Genomic DNA, 18,413 nt, shown 5'->3' with positions numbered 1-18,413 from the left:
TCTTCATTCTCAGATCCCTCATCTAAAACAATAGTGACAGGTTGTTCTGCTTCAACTCTAATTAATGTTAAATCAAAGAGGGTGTCTATAAAACCACTCTCAGTAGTATCCTCTTGTACTTCTCCCTGATCCACCTCATCTTTGCCATGAATTCCATTTTCAAACTCTTGAACTTGATCAACATTTTCAAATTGAGGATCTAAATCTTGTGTTTCATCATTAGCAGCAGTTTGATTTCTGTTATTGGTTGGTCTGGGCTCACAATTTGGTTGCTCGGATTCAATATCCATCTCAATTTGAGACATCATCTTCAATGTTGAGACATTCATACAAGGGTGCAACTTTGTCTTTTGAGAACCCATCCGCAAAAAGAGGCTTTCAACACCCGCAGTGTGGGGTACAATTTCTAAGAGCTTGATGGCAAACAATTTGAGCTCTTGAGGCTGTGGATTAGCTGGTACTTTTCACCAATAACTTGTTGCAGAAGAATCTAAACATCAATCAAGATTGATTGGTTTATTATGTGATGTTTAGAAATGAGAAATCACAACTCACTTTTTGCAGGTATACAAAATGGACCCTCTGAGTTGCAGTATTGTAGAATTGATTACATGATCAGCTATTCTACATGGCTTTCCATCCATTGTAGCTTTACAGTGCTGACATTGAGCGTGGTGGCGGTTTGTTGAACTGTTGGTGTTGGAAGACATCAAAAACCCCGTCCATTGCTTGCCAAATCCAGTGGTGGGTTGGATCCATTCAGCTGACCTTGACACAGAAGGTTTGACTTTGGGCATGATGCAGAAGCGTATGTGGTGTTACTGTAGTTTTGGGACTCTTTTAAAGGATTTTGAGTGGGAAATCTGGAAACTGAGGGCAAAATTTTCCACCTGTGGCACCCATTTTACGCAACAGCTGAGAGCAATTTGCCTAAGCCTAACTTGGGCGTGCTACCCCAAATTTGGGCTAAAAGGGCCTGCCCATGGGGCAGGCCCTAAAGGCCTACCTTTTGCGCTGTGCCCACCACATAAATGGCCAGACTTGGCCCTGTGGCCGGCACTGAACTTCCAGGGTCTGGTCACAGCCTTACTTGATACTGAACCATGAGTTGTAATTACAGTTTTTATCAATTTTTTCTTTTATATTAAGCCCCTTGGTACCAAGATCAGGGCTCATGGCTAACATTCCTCACTGCTCTGGCACTGCAATATGTTCTTCCTCAGTTGTAGCAGCTGAGTGGGGTTCTGAAAATTGGTGTCCCATTTTGAATCCTCAAATTTCAGTGCCCTCATCCCCCTCAATTCGTTCTTCAACCAGCCTTTGCAATGGATTAAGCTTGCAAAGCCCAAAGCAAACTATCAGGTACCACCCCCAGGCTGAAATCAAGTTGTCAATCTTTATTTTGGTAGCTGAGTTGATATAAGAACTATCAGAGTAAGAAAAAGGGATGGCTGTGATGTCCAGGTGGGTGTCAATGAGGGTCAGTGGCATGTATTATCCTTGACTGATGCCTTCTGAGAGTTTTCAGCCCTAATGAGAAAAGTCTCATGTATCTTTGTACTGTATTTTGGAGTGCACTTGAGCAAGAAATTGAAAAACCATGCAAGCAGGTTTCCATAAGTGCCAAAACCTCATCTTCTGATTCTTAAGAGTGCCACTCCTTGGTTAGATTGCAGCAAAGATTTAAAACAACAAACTGTCTGTAGGAAGAGTTATAAAGCAGAGGCATCAGATACTGGTACAATCTGTTTTTGTAAAAAAGATGACACTAGAATCACAAAGTTACCTCAAGGCTCTTGATATTTACTTCGATTTCTGCTCTCCATTTCTGGTTTCCTTCTCTTGGTTTATATTGTGGGACACGTTATGACAGGATAGGTTCTAATTTGCCGAGAGTCTCATCAAAAATCACTATATCTTATTTCCTTTATTTCACCAAAACAATCCTCCATCGAGATTTTGTTATAAGTATATATTGTCTTCATTTCTGGATATGGGATTAATTTTGAAATGCTGTTGTAGACGCGGAATAATCACTATTAACAGGTCTGCTATGGGTTATTTTAATCAAATGAGAAGTGCCCCGATCTTACCTGGTCTTAGATAACCATAGGCTCAACCAGCAGAGGACCGCGACCGCCAATGAAGAGGAGTGCAGATACCAGATTCCAATAAAGAGATAATAATCCAAATCATGAGCAATGAAAAGGTTAACAATAATCGATATAAGATACATAAAGTTTTCATCTATCATTCATGTAGTACCAGTTCCCATCTTCAAAATCGCACCTCTCATAGAAGTACCCCATCCACCAACCAACATCGTACGACAAACAGGACACCTTGAAAACCCCAAAGAATATCAGTAAAGATACATCTTTTTTTTCAAAGTATTTGAATGGTAAAACGATAGATATTTACTTTCCATTATTCTCTGTTCCTGCTTGGGGTTCAAAACCTAACATAGGTCTAGGTTGCGAAGCCAAAGAGGCTGCTAAACATCCACCACAGGCTACATGACCACATCTAAAAGAAACGAACAGGAAAAAAGATCAGATATCTTTTTTTTTGCGGTTTTTCCAGTTTAATAACCAAAAAAAAACGTGTCACGGACTGAGTTACTACTAAAGGTGAAGGAGATCCAAGACAGATTGAACATGTTAAATTAGCTAATGAGTCTTCATCATCATTTGCGTTTTCTTCTTGAGTTGGAGTTGGATTCGATTGACTTTGAGGTTGAGGTTGAGGTTCAGACTGAGATTGAGGTTCAGGTTCAGGTTCAGGTGATTTGATTTCATCGTGAGTTTGGCTTTCGTTTTGATTTGATTGCAAACTTGGTTTTACATCTTCTTCGTTCATTTTATAAATTCTTCACAACCAACTTGTAAAAGTGATCGATCGATTTGTATTTACTTTGTACAACATTCCTTGTTGAGTTCAAAGCTTTGAGTGTGATAGAACGAAATCCTTTGAACCCTCAACTGTCATGTAATATAGTTTGTGTCAAAGGAGTTAAATAGAACAACAGTTTCACCCTTACAACTCGAATCAAGCTTAATTCCTTTTGCTTCGAGCTCAGCCTCAAGCATTATTTGTACATAGTTCATTTTGATAATTCCTCATGTTGTACGGCCACCCTTTACTATTTACTTTTTGAAAAATTCATGTGAATCATTTGATTAAAATTCTCGGCTCTTGTCTTTCAAATGATCCTAAAATCCTACCATCTACAAACATTTGGTTTTAGATTTGTCTATTTGACCTTTTCACACAAGGTCCAAGAAATTTCTTTGCTATATTGTTCCAAGGGAATATCAAAAAAATTGTTTCTTCTTTCACTTATGATGAGAATTCAGAAGACTTGAGGGATTTTGTAATATTTGTCAATGTCCAAAAAATGCATTTATACTATCTTGTGTCACTGGAGATCTGCCTCTACTGCCAGGGTTTTTTGAGACTACATACTTTCAAAGAACACGTTCCAGAGTGGTATTCAGCTTCTTTATAGAGTGTGAGACGAGGAACAACAGCCATTTTCGGCAGGAGGATTATCGAAGCCGAGATCTGCTGGTCGACTCTGAAATCGCACCTTATATGAAGATAGGACTCATTGCCGATGATTTAACACTGTTTGTGCTGAGACGGGAGACTTTTTCAGACCGATCACAATTGCTCCAGTCGTCGATTACTTGGGATGTGTTTACAGGTATGCTGTGTGCAAGCTGAAGTTTGCTTCAGGCACATGAGATGACAATAGGAATGGGGGATATGGTCAACAAGGAAGGGGAGCAGAATCAAGCGATCCCAAGTAGACCATCCACCGCAAATCAAATACTTGTTTTTTTCGAAACAACACTCAAGAAGACGAAGAGATGGCAAACTGCAACTTTCCGAAGCGAAGCCACCTCCCGCATTGCAGGCTTGATACATCTGGCGGTAGCATAAGTCTCCAATTCACCCCGAGAATACCTCGGTGGATGAAGACAGCCGTCCCGGAAGAAGAGTCTTGCCATTGAATGGTCTGTTCACATTTGGCGTCAACTCGATCGCGTGCTGCTGTTATCTGATACTCATCGTCTAACTATTTTCTGCTTCAAGCACCTAAATTTGAGATATTCACCTCCTCCAATCAAGATGTTTCTTCAAAAATATCAACTTGCGATCGTCGTCCTAGTCTCTACCTTGTGTCTGGGCACATTTGCAAAACCTTGTCGTTACTTTTTTAGTCAACAGCAGGGTCAAGCCAGTAATTAACTCTTCTTTTTCCTCTTCGCCTTGATTTAAATTCACAATTAGCTTACTTGAATCTAAACGGTTTGACTTCAAAAGTTTGCGCTGATACTGAATCGTACAAATCTGAATCCAAATGTACTTATAAAACTTGTTACAATCCTCACGGTAGGTAATCCAAAAGAAAGCAATCCTTCTTTGCATGATTAAAAACTTACCAGTGAATATCGATCTTCCGAATGTAAATATAGGTAACCAATTTGCAAAGATGACTAACTGCTATTGGGTGGTGGACAATTCGGGACCCAGCGAACAAGATTGTTCATACTACGAATGGGATACTAATACCAAAGCCTACAGTGCGTCATCACTCTCTGTTCCTCTTGTAGTATGCAATTTACCTCTATTTACCTCTACCACTGTTGACCTTGAAATGTGGGTCAAATCTTCCAGGTTGTACTAACCCTGGCTATAATCAATATACTTGCAAGACAAACCCAGCTAGCTTAGAGTTCATATGTGAGTTGAGTTCAAAACGTTCTAGCAAGTTTTGTATCGTTGACGAGCAAATGCGTTCTTTGTTCAGCCTGCGCGACGTGCTGATAGCTTGCGCAACATGTGCAACAATTTTCTTTGATGCATTCAAATCATATCCAGACTTAAACTTCTGGGATTCTGTCTGCAGATTGCTTATTTTATTTGATCACATGTAAAGCAGTTAAATTAGATCACGCAAGCATTTTTCTCTTTTGGTGATGTTTTGAAGCCAAATTTTATCCTCAGCACATCTGCCTTACAAAATTTTGAAGACACAATATTTACACCCTATGATCATCATGAAAGACAGGAATAGCAAGCAGTGTGCTTCCTAATTGCAACCTAGAGAAATCAAGTGTTACTTTCAAATGACTCATTCTTTGAATTATTTGCCCCTGTGCCGGTCAGGAGCTCAAACTTTTATCACAAAAATAAAAGTCTTGCAATGTTCTTCAAGTTCATGATCTGATGAGAATTTTTCTTTCAGTCCAGAGAGCCTGTAAATATGCTCGTTTTTCATCTGTCATTAAGCATTTTCAAAATAAACATTTCACCATGCAACATTTACACAGTTTTTGTCAGCCTTGGGTACATATCCATGTACCCAAAACTAACTTGTACAGCCGTTCCAAGAAAGGTTGACAACTGTTTTTTGGAGAAAGTTGTCTCCGCAGCGGCTAAAACCAAAGACAAAACTTGATTACAGGTTTATCATTTCCTGTATTCTTCCAATTAGCCGAGAGACAAAAGCAAGTGAGGGACAAAACCCGGGTTTTGCACATTGGCGAGATTTTCAAAAAAATCAATCTTTGTTGGAACAGCTGTAATATAAAATTATCATATAGAAATCTAATTACATATACATACAGTCTGTACACAGTACACCCACTTCGGCAACCAGTGTGTGACGTATGCGACCGACTGTGCACCACCAAAAAAGCGCAGTGATTTTCGGTCGCATATGTCACCCGAAAATCTTGTTTGGTAAACAAAAATGCAACAAAAGAGATACACGGATTTCTGCACATATGTGCAAAAATTGTGCGCATTCTTGAAAACGACTAAAAGTCAAATATTTTGAAATTAATGCGACTGCAACTTTTCATCGTTCTCTCTTCTCAAGCCATCACCATCTGTTATTTCGGACCTCACCATTTTTTTCTTTGTTTTCTACAAGTCCTTTGCTCTTCAATTGCAAACCATTCAAGTCATCACCACCTCAACCTTTTTCTCTACTTAAACTTTTCGATCTTGAATCCATTCAATCTCATTGTGGTGTTGATTTAGAGTCGAATTCGACTTCCTCAAAAGATGTCATTTCCACCAATTCAACTTTGCTTCCAACAGTGAAGAGCTTGGTTATTGACCATGTTATCATCAATCAAATTGCTTAAAAAATAATTGCAGAAGTTGAACGGGTAGATGATATTGAGAGCGATGAGAGTGATTAAGTTTTTTTTGGTTTTTGAACTCGATCAACAAATGACCTTGTTTACCAAATGGTAAAAGACACCATTGTGATTCATTATCACCATGGTGATTTTGCTTTTTATTTGGTTACCAGACCTTTCTAACAAGCACACTGTTGTATGGTTTTACATATACATACACGGTGAGAAATTTTCTCACCGTGATGTAAAAGTCGCATTAAATTATTAATGGATTTTTTTTGCCATAGTGGGTGGTATGTAGCATGTGATAAAATATATAAAATACTGATTACATATACATGTACACTTAAAACAACATGTAATATGACATCAGCTACACCTCATAACTTAGTGTCAAGAGTTAAGATGCTTATATTAAATAACAAGTACTCAATATTATGATACGTAAAAGTAAAAACAATAATAATTAATGATAATCCCCAAACCATTGTAGTGATAGAAATATCACTACGGCTAGGTTTAGAGAGCAGAGTATATAAACCCCTCCTCTCTCAGCCTGCAGAGATTTTGCCCAATCAATTATTACACCATACTTTTGAAGAAGAACATTAAAGTTCTCTCAAAGTAACATCAAGAGTCTTATAAATATAAGAGTAGTGGTAACTTCATAACCTTAATCAGCTCCCTGACTAAAGGTAAGTAGTAACCTCTTCACCCATTTCTGGATCCTTTACTTCCCCTAAGTAGAAACAACTAGCTTGGTGACCTTTGAACAAGTTTGGTTGGGTTGGCTTGGTTTTGTCATGATCTACGGGGATAGGGGAATTTCTGATGGTTGTTTTGGTACGGGTGCTTTTATTCTAATTGTAGTTAGTAAACTGTACCAAACTTGTAGACAGGTTCTGTAGGGTGCTTTTTATTGGGGTTTGTGGAATGAAAATTTGGTGCTCTAGGTTAATAGACACATAACTAATTTGTGGTCAAATCCTGAGAGTTTATCTAAATGCAAGTGAGAGACCCGATTGAGAATGCTGCAAGCCAAGGAGAAGAGTCAGACAATGGTAGCTCGGACTCCTCAGAGTTGTCGGTTGAGTGTTTGAGGAACTCAGGCACAACCAAGATTGAGAAGGGGATCTTTCTGATAAATTAATGTAAGACTTACAAAGTTGAGGTGAAAGACAACTGGCCTGGTCCAATGAAAATATCCATGAATGTGGAAGAATGGGTGGAACTCATGAAGGAAGTGGGGTTAGAGGATGACATACCTTATATCATTGATGGGTTCAAGGAAGGTTGCTGTTTAGGAATACCGCAGCATGTAATAGAAGGAGAGAAATGGATATCACTGCCAAACCATGGCTTAGCTCTGTACGTTGTAGGAACCCTTGATGAAAAGATGAGTTTTAGCAAGCTGTAACCAACACCCGAACCAATCCGACACAATACAACAAATCAGACGTTTTCCATGTCGTATTGGGCAGCGAACATATCTGAACCAATACCCAATACGACATGGAGACAAAAAAAATTTGGCGGCTCATATCGCATCAATCAAGCAATACAAGCTGATACAATGTGGTAAAAATTGATTTCAACGTAAAAAAGGAAAATTGGGACTCAAAAAATGTATACAGCACACTTACACAGCTATTGCAACTATTATTTATAATGATATGTTACATTGTCAAGAAAGAAGATCATACAATCTCATATTGGTTCAATCGTGTGTTGTGTCGCCAATACCCAATATGAAAAAAATGGACTCCCCATATCGGGTTGGGCCAACCAATATGGAGAAATCCAACTTTTGATCTTGGATTAGCAATACGATACCAATACGACACCGACTTTTGTGTTGGATTGGTTTGGGTGTTGCTGTAACTGAGTAGGAAAAAAGAAATAAAGACAAACACCACACACACAAAAGAAGTACATGAGGTGTGCAAATAAACTTTGGATAGAGTTAACTAGCCTACTCTAAATAATACTGAGGCTTCAAAAGAGCCAAAAGACCAGAAGAAAGAGAGGGATATAATACTTCGAGGAGTACTACAGAAATGAGAAAAGGGTAAAAGAGTAGTATAGAGTGTATTGAGCTTTAAATGAGGGATAAAGGGATGTAAGGTGCTTAAATGAATAAGACTTGTAAATAAGACGGTGTGTACTCATGAACACAGGGGAAAAAGGCTACACTACAATTAGTTGTTGGTAACGGGTTATTAACAGATGGGAATGGGAATGAGTTGGTCTGTAATAATGTGTCATGTTTACTGACGGGTCGGACTTTTCATTCTTTTTATGATATGTACAGTCATGACATCATAGGCTGTTTACCACACTAAACTCCCTCCCAGGGACTTATGATGTGGTTGTATTACTAGTCTATCCAATTCCACCCCTGGATTGTTTTAATTTTTCAAGAAACCATTTCAAAACATAACTAAAAGTCCCTCACAAGCCAATACTGTTCCCACATTATCAGAAAAGTATCAGTATCAGATTATCAGGACTCAAATCCGGATCCTTTGGTACTCCCAGTTTTTGTAAAACTCAATGAGTTTTACAGAGAGTTTTTTTGGAAAACTCTAGCATTTTCTCTTTTTCCAAAGTCATCAATTCTGCAAACGGCTGTAAGTCAAAGCTTTACACAAACCAATCATAATGTCTCAATTTCTCTCATTATTCTTTCAAATTTAGTTATATATCCATGGATCATTGCGCAAAGAACAATACAATTTTCTTTTTCTTTTTCTTTTTCTTTCACACACACACATCTGCTCAAAGTAAGTAAAACAAAAACAAAAAACACACAATTACACAAAACAAAAACACAGTAAAAAAAGATCATGAAGCCTATTTTTCTTTTCCTTTGATGAAGAAACCCTCAGTATCATTGAGACTTTCAATCCAAAATCACTATATAAGAACTGAACGGATCAATTCTTTTTTTGTAGAAACACAAGAAAAAAAATATAATTAATATAAATGAATCAAAAAGTTTTCAACATGAATTTACATAAGTTTCTATTTTTCTTCAAATGATCATTGGACCAACAGCCAATAACAAATTTCGAGTTGTAAACTTAGTACTCAAAACCGGAGTTTTCCTTGTAGCTAAAGTAGACAACAAATCCGGTCTACAAAACAACATATGCCCCCCACCAAAAGAAACATGATAAGTCATAAATCATTCACTCGAATCAAAAGCGTGGATAAACAAAACTCTACATTTGCTTACGTATTCTGATACTCCTGTAATCCAAACAACCCGTTTTTCAAAAGCTTGATAGTAGAATTCGAATCGCCTTTAAGCAAGACTTCATCATTTCCAAATCCTCTTCCGTTCCCATTCCCATTGTGTCTTTTGGGTGGTTGGTTAGTAGAAGAACGTTCTACATCCCATATCCTTACACTTTCATCTGCTGAGCCTGTGGCTATCAAATTCGATTCTGCATTAAAGTCTAGGGAATAAATTGACGATTGATGTCCTCGCATGGTTTTCATCAGTCTTGAGGATCCTATATCCCATATTTTAATCGATTGATCTTCTCCTGTGTGTTTTTGAAAACATTATGGTTAATTGCAAAAAGATCGAATTCTTTTCAGTTGTCAGTATCAATAGCTGATAAATTGATCAATACCAAATTGAAAAAAATTGACTCAACCTGCTGACGCTAACAGTTTACCATCCGGACTAATCTTTACACAATTCACCGCCCCTTCATGACCATGAAACACTCTTACACAATTCCCACGTTGAACATCCCAAAGTCTACACGTTCGATCACTGGATCCGGTAGCCATATATAGTGAATTAGGATGAAATGTGATACACTACAAACCCATTCTCAAAAAAGTTCTCGTTCAATATATATTTCGATATTTACCCAGCAAACACTCAAACACTCACATCAACATCACTCAGATGCCCAACAAACATCCTCACCGCATTAACTCTTTCACAACACCATAGTCTAGCCGTCCGATCCCTACTAGCGCTAGCAAAGTAGATTCCTTTAGGACCCCATTCGACATCCCAAACTGGTTCTCGATGACCTCTATAAACCACCAAGTTCTTAAAAAGATCTAATGACCATAATCTGATTGTAGAATCTTGTGATGATGAGATTAGATGTCTTGGTGGGGCTGATGGACCTGGGATTGGATCAAATGATAATGAGTAAACTGGTCCTGAATGTCCTATTAATTTGATCGAGTTTGTAGCTGTCTTCTTGCGCATTCTTCTAACGGATTCAGCTTGATGAATGAAAATGAAACCCGCACAAGAAATGAGGTTAAGCAAGTATTTTACTGTTTTAGTGTTCCAAGTCCTACACATGCTTTTCAAAGTGACATGACTCACATTCATTGACACTAGTCGAATCAAGTGTACCATCATCACGTATCGGTTCAAACGGTTCACCTTTGAGATTCCAAAGTTTGATCGAACTATCTGAGAATCCAGCTCCCAAAATCGTAACATCATCTGAAAATTGAGCAGCTGTCATCCTATTCTAATTCGAATAGATAATCAGAACACATGGACAAAATCAAACCAGGAAGCAAAAGATAAAGAAGATGACCAAGATACTCAACGTTTGACCTGCATCATGAATTGTAAAGGCGCATACACTAGGTTTCCAAACCTCAGTTTCAGTCTTTTTTTGATTATTAGGTTGTCCATCCGAATTAAAAGCTTCAGGACCAAGCCGAATCCGTTTACGAGCTTCTCTTACCAATTCGACTTCTCTTTTAAGATCAAGTGTTCGAAAATGAATTGGGTAAGGAAGTAAATCATGTTTGGTTGGTTCGATCATCTTCTTCTGAACTTCGTCACTTTCTATTGTCGTTGAAGCTGCTGGAGGGTTTATAGAAGGAACCGTTGTGGTAGTAGCCGTAGGATTCGTAGTGGTGTTGGTGGGCTCTGGACCTGGTTGTTTGGTTCCATCAGTCATGGTCACATCTCCATTGTTGGTATCTTTAATTTGATTTGAATCTGAGTTATCGATCGAATTCGACTTTTTTTGATCTTCCATAGTAAAGAATCGTTCAACTTCACGCATTAGCTTTGGATCTTTTGGTGCTGGACCTAATTTGAGTGGTTGAGGTTCTTTTGAGGTATCATTTGATGAGGTATGATGTGTTTGATGTTCGGGTGGATGTGCTAGGTCAGATTCCAGACCAGATTGAAATTGACTTAGGATAGACGCGCTCGTATCTACAAAGTTCGAGTGATTTTTGCAAGACATCAGATGTCGTAATTAGCACCAAGAATTGGAATGATAAAGGTCACAAACATTCAACTCGAACGCGTTCATTGATCATACTCGTCATTCGATCTTTGGCTCGACTCTCATCAGTATCACCACCGATTGATTCAGTTTGAAGCCATGCCATCAATAAGTTCTTGGCTCGTTCACTAATCCTGATCACATATCGTTCTGATCTCCATCTTTGAGCAATTTCAGATTCTTGAAGATGATATGGATGTCTGAGAGATGCGAGTTGTTGAATAAGAGTAGGTTGACTGGCTACATGATCAGGCGAGAACCTAGACGACAGAAAACAATAGATATTCGGATCAGACTTGTAAGAATGATGGATTGATTTGTTTTGCGTTTTGGTCTTACCGATGTAAGAACTCATCAGCCGCATCTCTTCGACCATCTAAAACCAATTCCAAATAAGAATGGACAAAGAGTGGTAGTAAAAATGGCATGAATGCAGGTCGATGTATATCAAGTGACTAAATGAAAGATCAAATCAGTTGTTTAGTCAATATGATGAATCACAAAAAGAAAGTTAATAACAAGATTACTCAACATGATTAATAAAATCCCGTAATCCTTCATAACCTTTAGCAAATTCAGAAGGATGTTTAATTAAACTTTTACCTACTCCTTCTTTTTTCTTTTGATGATGATCCGATGGATTTAAATTAGCATTCTTATCTGCAAATTCATCTAATCCTACCGTTTTTGATTTAGGTATTGGTTGTGAAGCAGAAAGTTGAATAGATTGTAATTCATGTTTTAATGCTTGTTCTGCTTTTGTGAAACCTCGTCTGTTCAAGTAATCTAAGATGGCTTGATCGTTATTTGTTTTTGAATTGGTTGATTGAGTTATAAAGGATGATTTCGTTGCAGATTGTTGTGGATGGTTTGACATGATATATTTAGTTTTGTGTTTAGATGTTCTATATGTTCATTTGATTCTTTGATGATTGATTTGATTAATGAGAATGATATCCTTGATGAGAATGATAGCGATGAGTGATGCTATTGCTGATTCCTAAAAGCTTGAAGTTGATAAAGTTGAATTTGAGGACGGAGGTTGATCGACCTGAAAGGTTAACCTCATACTCTGAGATGTCACCCAAGCTTCACAATTTGCATCCAGATGTTTACTATGTGATACCTACCCATATATTTACACCTCAAATTTCGGTTAACACCACTTGACTCTTGACCACTCCAATTCATTCTCAACCTCAATCTCAACCTCAATCAGCCTCAATCTCGTTTCCATATCTCATTCAAAATGGCGACCGCTTCATCTTCTGCGATCGGTAAAGTCTCTCGAGAAGAATTTCGACGTCAAAAAGATTTAGATGCTGCTCGTAAGGCAGGTAACGCACCAGCTGAAGTCGATGAAGATGGTAACGCTATCAATCCTCATATCCCACGTAAGCTTTCACCATACTTTCAATCTCTTTGTTGAATTCATCGCATATATCCGTTTCGGCATGCTGACGAATTTTCTTATCTACTATATCGATCTCAGAGTTCATGGCCCAGGCACCTTGGTACATGAACACCGGTGCGCCTTCACTCAAACATCAGAAAGGTAAAGAGTACAACGCGGATCCAGCAAAATTAAAAGAACAAGTTTTAAGAGGGATCAAGGTAGAGTTTTATTTGTAGATTTCCACTCGTGAATCGTAACTAATCTTCTGACTATCATTTCCTTTGATCCAGATCCAATCAGCAACAAAGTATCGTAAAGGAGCTTGTACGAATTGTGGAGCGATGAGTCATCAAGTTCAAGATTGTTTAGAAAGACCAAGAAAGAAGGGAGCTAAATGGACGAATTCAGATATAGCACCAGATGAATATTTAGCAGGACAAAAAGGAGAAGATTGGGATTCAAAACGAGATAGATGGGATGGTTATGATCCATCTGAACATAAAAAAGTAGTAGAAGAACATCAAGCATTAGAATCTGCAAGACAAAAGATGAGAGAAGAACAATTAGATAAATCGACTGATTTAAAAGAAGTGAAAAAAGTAGCAAGAGCTGGTAAAGTAGCGAAAAAGAAAACAGCAGATGAAGATGAATTCGGTAGTAGTGATGAAAGTGATGATGAAGATGAAGATAAATATGCAGATGCTGCAGATCAAGCTGGTCAAAAGATGGATGCTAAGACTCGTATGACGGTCCGAAACTTGAGAATCAGAGAAGATACTGCAAAGTATCTTATGAACCTGGATGTCGATTCTGCTTACTACGATCCTAAAACTCGTTCGATGAGAGAGGCACCACAAGCCGATGTAGCTCCAGAAGACGTAAGCAGAAAATTCTTATCCATTCCCGATTTAGTCCTTGACATCTCAATCACTCATTATTTTCTTGATTTTCTTTAGGCCAAATTTGCTGGTGACAACTTTTCACGTTCATCAGCAGGAGCTACGGAGGTACAAAAACTTCAACTTTTCGCGTGGCAATCCGAACAAAGAGGAAACGATGTACACATTAACGCCAACCCAACCCAAGGAGAATTATTACATCAAGAGTTTCTTAAGAAGAAGGAAAAACTTAAGGAGACGAGTAAGGTTGGGATCTTGGAAAGATATGGTGGTGAAGAACATTTAGAAAGAGTTCCATTAGAACTCTTGAGTGGTCAAACTGAGAATTATGTAGAATATTCTAGAACTGGTCAGGTTACAAAGGGTCAAGAGCGTGCTAAAGCTAAATCTAAGTACGATGAAGATGGTATGTATTGCTTTCTCTTCAAAGCTTGATCGCTTCAACCCCCTTTTCATGAAACAAATCTTTGACTCTTGTCCTTTTTTTGGTACAGTCTTTCCTGGAAATCATACATCGGTTTATGGATCTTGGTATAACCTAACGAAGATGACCTGGGGTTTCAAATGTTGTCATTCGACTACCAAACAATCATACTGTACCGGATCCGCAGGAATCGAAGCATATAGTGCCGAAGCCAATGTACCAGCTGGTACTAGATCATTACTAAATCAACAAGATCAATCCAAATCATTTGTAGAATTAATGGAAGAAAACATTAAAAGAAAAGCAGCAGAAACAGCTGCGATGGTAGGTAAAGGAAAGAAAAGAGTAATAGATGAAGAAGTTGAACGTGAAGAACGTGAAATTGAAAGAGCTAGTAGGAAAAGATTAGGTGGACGTGATGAAACGGGAGAATTGAATAAAGAAAAACTTCAAAAAGCTATTGAAAGTGAAAAACGTAGAAAGAGAACTGAAGTTGGTGATGAATCTAATGGGTATAATGCACAAGATGATGACCTTGAATTGACAGAAGAACAGTTAGAGGTAAATAGTCATATCATCTCTTATCACGATCCTTGAGCTGAACTGATCGTTTTTCTGATCTGTTGCTTTGAATCTACAGGCTTATAGAATGAACCGAGATCTTGGACACGAGGATCCTATGAATAATATCAAGGGTGAAGAATTATTACCCCTTTGAACTTTAACCTCCCTCTTGATATCACAATTGTGATAGGATTTCTATCGTTTCTTCGATTCCATCTGTTTTCAAACTATGTATGATATCTATCTTTGCTAGTCACTGTTTTCTCATAGTCATACGGGCTGTTCATAATGTAATTTGCTTTATGTAGTGATTTTCGAAAACAAAAATCAAACTTGAGTTATTGTTGGTCCTGCAAATCCAAGTTTGAGGTGAGGTGAAAGTTTGCAGTACTTCAAATTGGTCTTTTTGAAATCGTCACTTCTAAAATATGGTTTCAAAGTGAAAGTTGATATTTCCTCAAAACCAAATCTGTAAACCTTTCCCTCGAAACCTGAAGCATTAAAACTTGGTAAAAGAGTCAAGGCCTAGCATGACATTAGACAAAATTTTGGAAATCGAGAAGGAAACTTGGATAAAATAGTCACATTTCTCGAGTCCCAACTTCTGATGCTTGCTAACAAGCTTTTAAATGGGAAAATATGGGCACATATTGAGACTCAGAGCAACTGGCTTTTCCAATATCGGGCCCAAGTATCCTCAGTATCTTCCGTTAAACATATCAATATCAGTCAAATTTGATTTTTTGTCTTCTCGACCTACGTGATGCATGTTTTCAATAAATGCGAAAAGCTCTGAGGTCTGATTTTCTGGTACACTCTTTTTATCACGCTATCAAATAAGTATCTAAACACGATGCACCGCCTAGATGCACCGCCTAGATGAGAAACATGTACTGATGTTCACCAGTTGAATGGTATTGTAGTATACCACATGAGGGTTATACGACCCAAGCACTGGACAAATCCCGATACAGACTGACAGTGACATCATATCATCTTTGTTTCTTCAGGTATACTAGCAACTGCAGTAAGACATCCGGGATGGAACTTGAAGAAGAAGAGTCAATCATCACCCACTCACCAGCTCAGCAATCATAGTTCAACTTCACCTCGCCCCCGGCTTGACATGATGTTTGGCAACTCACATAACTCGATTCTTATGGAAATCTTCGAGGTAAAAGATTCCAGTGGAAGATTGTTCATTGGAAGATATCTGAAAGTCAAACCCTTTAGAACAGTTCAAGGAAGGATTAGAAAAGGTAAGATTCAAAAAGAAGAGGGGAAATGTGTATTGTAAAATTCAAAATCGTAAACGTTAGGAACTTGGAGACCAAGGACAGACCCTTGACATAGTCCTTTTTTTACTTCTTTCTTTCCACGATATGATTTCATTTTTTTTCCAAACGATTTGGTGTTGATTCCCATTGTAAATGTTTTTTCAAGGTTTCCTTTTCTCCCTTTTTCAGCATTCCAACTTCTTTTGTGGAATGAAGTTTCACTCAATTTGAAAACATTCACATTCTTCAACTCTTGACAAGAAATTAAATAATCATCGCCATAATCAATCTTCAAACCAATCCACAATGTCTTTCTTCAATAATTCTAGCCCTTCTGTTAGTACTATAGGACCCGGGACAAAATCCGCTAATCTTGACAACGATCAAAGCAACATTCAAAATAACAATCGATATAGCAATCAATACAACAACGACAATAACTTCCAAAACAACAATAACAATAACATTCAAAACAACAATGATAACATTCTCCCTACCAGCGATGGCAATGGCATCCAAAACAACATTGACAATGGAATTCAAAGCAACAATGACGATAATTTTCAGTACAGAAATGGCAATAACAATAACTTACAAAGTGGATCATTACCCAAAATTAAATATTCGTTACCTTCATCTAGTATAAATCAACCAAAACAAGAGATGTCTCCTGGTTTGATTGCAGTCATGGTGATTGTTCCGCTTGTAGTTGTTTTCATCATGTTATTAATTTGTCGTCAAAGGTTTTATTCTCGAACATCAAAGTTTGATCAAAGGTCATTAGGTCAAGGAGAACCATGTGATGAGATTGCAACCTCGAGAGCAATTGGACTTGATATTCCAGACGGAGAGACCAGATCAGATCGAATAAGAAGAATGATGCTAGGTGGCAGAAATCGTAGACACAGTCGATCCGATAGTGTTAGCACCGTACCCGAATAGTCAGTTTTCTCATATCTCTTTTCCCTTCATAAGGTTTTTTTAATCATGTTAACGTTTATGTTATTTTTTTGTTTCTTTGCAAAATAAAAGTTCACTTAATCCTATCGCGAGTGAGATGACAATCTCGTCGTCAGAATTGCATTCAAACTCCACAGTTCAGACTTCATTCTTTTCAAGATTTATCAATGGACTTCACAATCAATCATCCGCACCAACACCACCACCACCTGATTATGAAATCAATTCAAGTCCATCAGAACCGAGAAACCAATTAAGTCGAACTGCAACTAATTCCTCTTCAACAGGTTCTACCTCAACTTCAAACTCATCCATATTTACATTTTCCTCTTCAACTCATTCACCAAAATCTACCACAAGGTCTAACACCGTCGATAATCTTCCAAGTCTTGATCAACAATCTATGAGAACAGGTCAAAGAAATGGGGATGCTCAAATTCCTCATCACTCAAATCTATCACAACTTCAAGTCCATTCTTCTAGAACTCAATTACCATCCATAAGACCTTTGGATCAGATAAGTCCATTAACCAGTTTTATAAGCTTGAATAACACTCCTTTTTCACCATCACCACCGCTCACTGGACAATCAAACCCAAATCATTCAACCATATCAATTCATTGATTCCTTACATTTCATAAAGTATAAAACCTCAACATATCTTGTTGGTCTTGAATTTGTTTGTTTTATATCCTTTCTTTTCAAATCATTTACAAAATAGATATGTAATATCAACACTTTCCATTCATTTTTTTTCCTTTTCTTCCAAAAAAAACCCACACATCAAAATTGTATACTTGGAAATGATTTTTGACTTTATAAATTTGTGCAACTTTTTTTTTCTTTGTTTAGAAATCAGAGTACAGGGATATATGTAAATAGAAAATAAAAACACAATAGACAAATAAATCTGTATATGTGGATACGTTAAAATCGGTTTGGAATTTGGAATGTACTTATATTTCAATTCTTTTTGTCGGATTTCTTTCAAGGAAGAGAGTTCTCTCTTTGATTAGAACAATAGCCTTTCAGTATAATATAAATTTGATTAAAAAAACAAAAGGTCTGTTTGATGTATATTAGCTGTTCTGCATCTTAGATTTTTTGGTCTGGCTATTTGAAAGAGGGGCCCAAGAGTTTCTTGTTTTGACAGAAAGTAGCTGCTTTTGCTTTTCACCTAAGGATGAAATTCTATTGGAACCAATGTTTGGAGATCAAAGATTCTCTTCAAACTCCTTGAATGAAAGGAAACAAAAGTCCCCTGATACTTTTTTGCATCACTCAAAGTGTTCTTAGGCTATCAAGCACGGTATATCTGTTCCAGCACCAGTTATCCCCCTCTGGCGGTGTCAGGGGTAAAGTTGCTGTTGGGTGTTCCATCTCCAGTTACAATTGAAGCAGTGTTAAGAAAAGGCTATGAAGTACAGAGTGGGAATAGAGGTC

The 18,413-nt window shown here is 37.7% G+C and overlaps 5 protein-coding genes across 5 annotated transcripts; 3 read left to right on the top strand and 2 right to left on the bottom strand.

Annotated features, from left to right (window-relative positions):
* Window positions 1-2,254: 2,254 nt before the first annotated feature.
* Window positions 2,255-2,859, bottom strand: MELLADRAFT_107737 (uncharacterized protein; the record flags this gene model as incomplete). Its single annotated transcript, XM_007411392.1, has 3 exons — window positions 2,255-2,342; window positions 2,422-2,526; window positions 2,615-2,859. The coding sequence occupies 3 exons, from the start codon at window positions 2,857-2,859 to the stop codon at window positions 2,255-2,257; spliced, it is 438 nt and encodes a 145-aa protein (XP_007411454.1).
* Window positions 2,860-4,134: 1,275 nt separating this feature from the next.
* On the top strand, window positions 4,135-4,833 carry MELLADRAFT_124037 (uncharacterized protein; the record flags this gene model as incomplete). The annotated part of the gene is made up of 5 exons (XM_007411574.1): window positions 4,135-4,246; window positions 4,330-4,398; window positions 4,482-4,589; window positions 4,684-4,749; window positions 4,817-4,833. 5 exons carry the CDS (start codon window positions 4,135-4,137, stop codon window positions 4,831-4,833), a joined length of 372 nt encoding a protein of 123 aa, XP_007411636.1.
* Window positions 4,834-9,192: 4,359 nt separating this feature from the next.
* Window positions 9,193-12,326, bottom strand: MELLADRAFT_88159 (uncharacterized protein; the record flags this gene model as incomplete). The annotated part of the gene is made up of 9 exons (XM_007411391.1): window positions 9,193-9,295; window positions 9,397-9,709; window positions 9,824-9,992; window positions 10,069-10,415; window positions 10,522-10,667; window positions 10,755-11,376; window positions 11,456-11,709; window positions 11,789-11,904; window positions 11,982-12,326. The coding sequence occupies 9 exons, from the start codon at window positions 12,324-12,326 to the stop codon at window positions 9,193-9,195; spliced, it is 2,415 nt and encodes an 804-aa protein (XP_007411453.1).
* A 372-nt stretch (window positions 12,327-12,698) lies between these two features.
* MELLADRAFT_78137 (uncharacterized protein) lies at window positions 12,699-15,049 on the top strand (the record flags this gene model as incomplete). The annotated part of the gene is made up of 6 exons (XM_007411575.1): window positions 12,699-12,843; window positions 12,942-13,063; window positions 13,136-13,723; window positions 13,802-14,150; window positions 14,356-14,729; window positions 14,809-15,049. 6 exons carry the CDS (start codon window positions 12,699-12,701, stop codon window positions 14,884-14,886), a joined length of 1,656 nt encoding a protein of 551 aa, XP_007411637.1.
* Window positions 15,050-16,315: 1,266 nt separating this feature from the next.
* Window positions 16,316-17,594, top strand: MELLADRAFT_107733 (uncharacterized protein; the record flags this gene model as incomplete). The annotated part of the gene is made up of 2 exons (XM_007411576.1): window positions 16,316-16,950; window positions 17,042-17,594. 2 exons carry the CDS (start codon window positions 16,316-16,318, stop codon window positions 17,592-17,594), a joined length of 1,188 nt encoding a protein of 395 aa, XP_007411638.1.
* Window positions 17,595-18,413: the final 819 nt, after the last annotated feature.

The sequence above is a fragment of the Melampsora larici-populina genome, assembly GCF_000204055.1.
Source record: "Melampsora larici-populina 98AG31 unplaced genomic scaffold MELLAscaffold_25, whole genome shotgun sequence".
Taxonomy (NCBI): Eukaryota; Fungi; Basidiomycota; class Pucciniomycetes; order Pucciniales; family Melampsoraceae; genus Melampsora; species Melampsora laricis-populina.
This window is presented reverse-complemented; position numbering and strand designations above follow the sequence as displayed.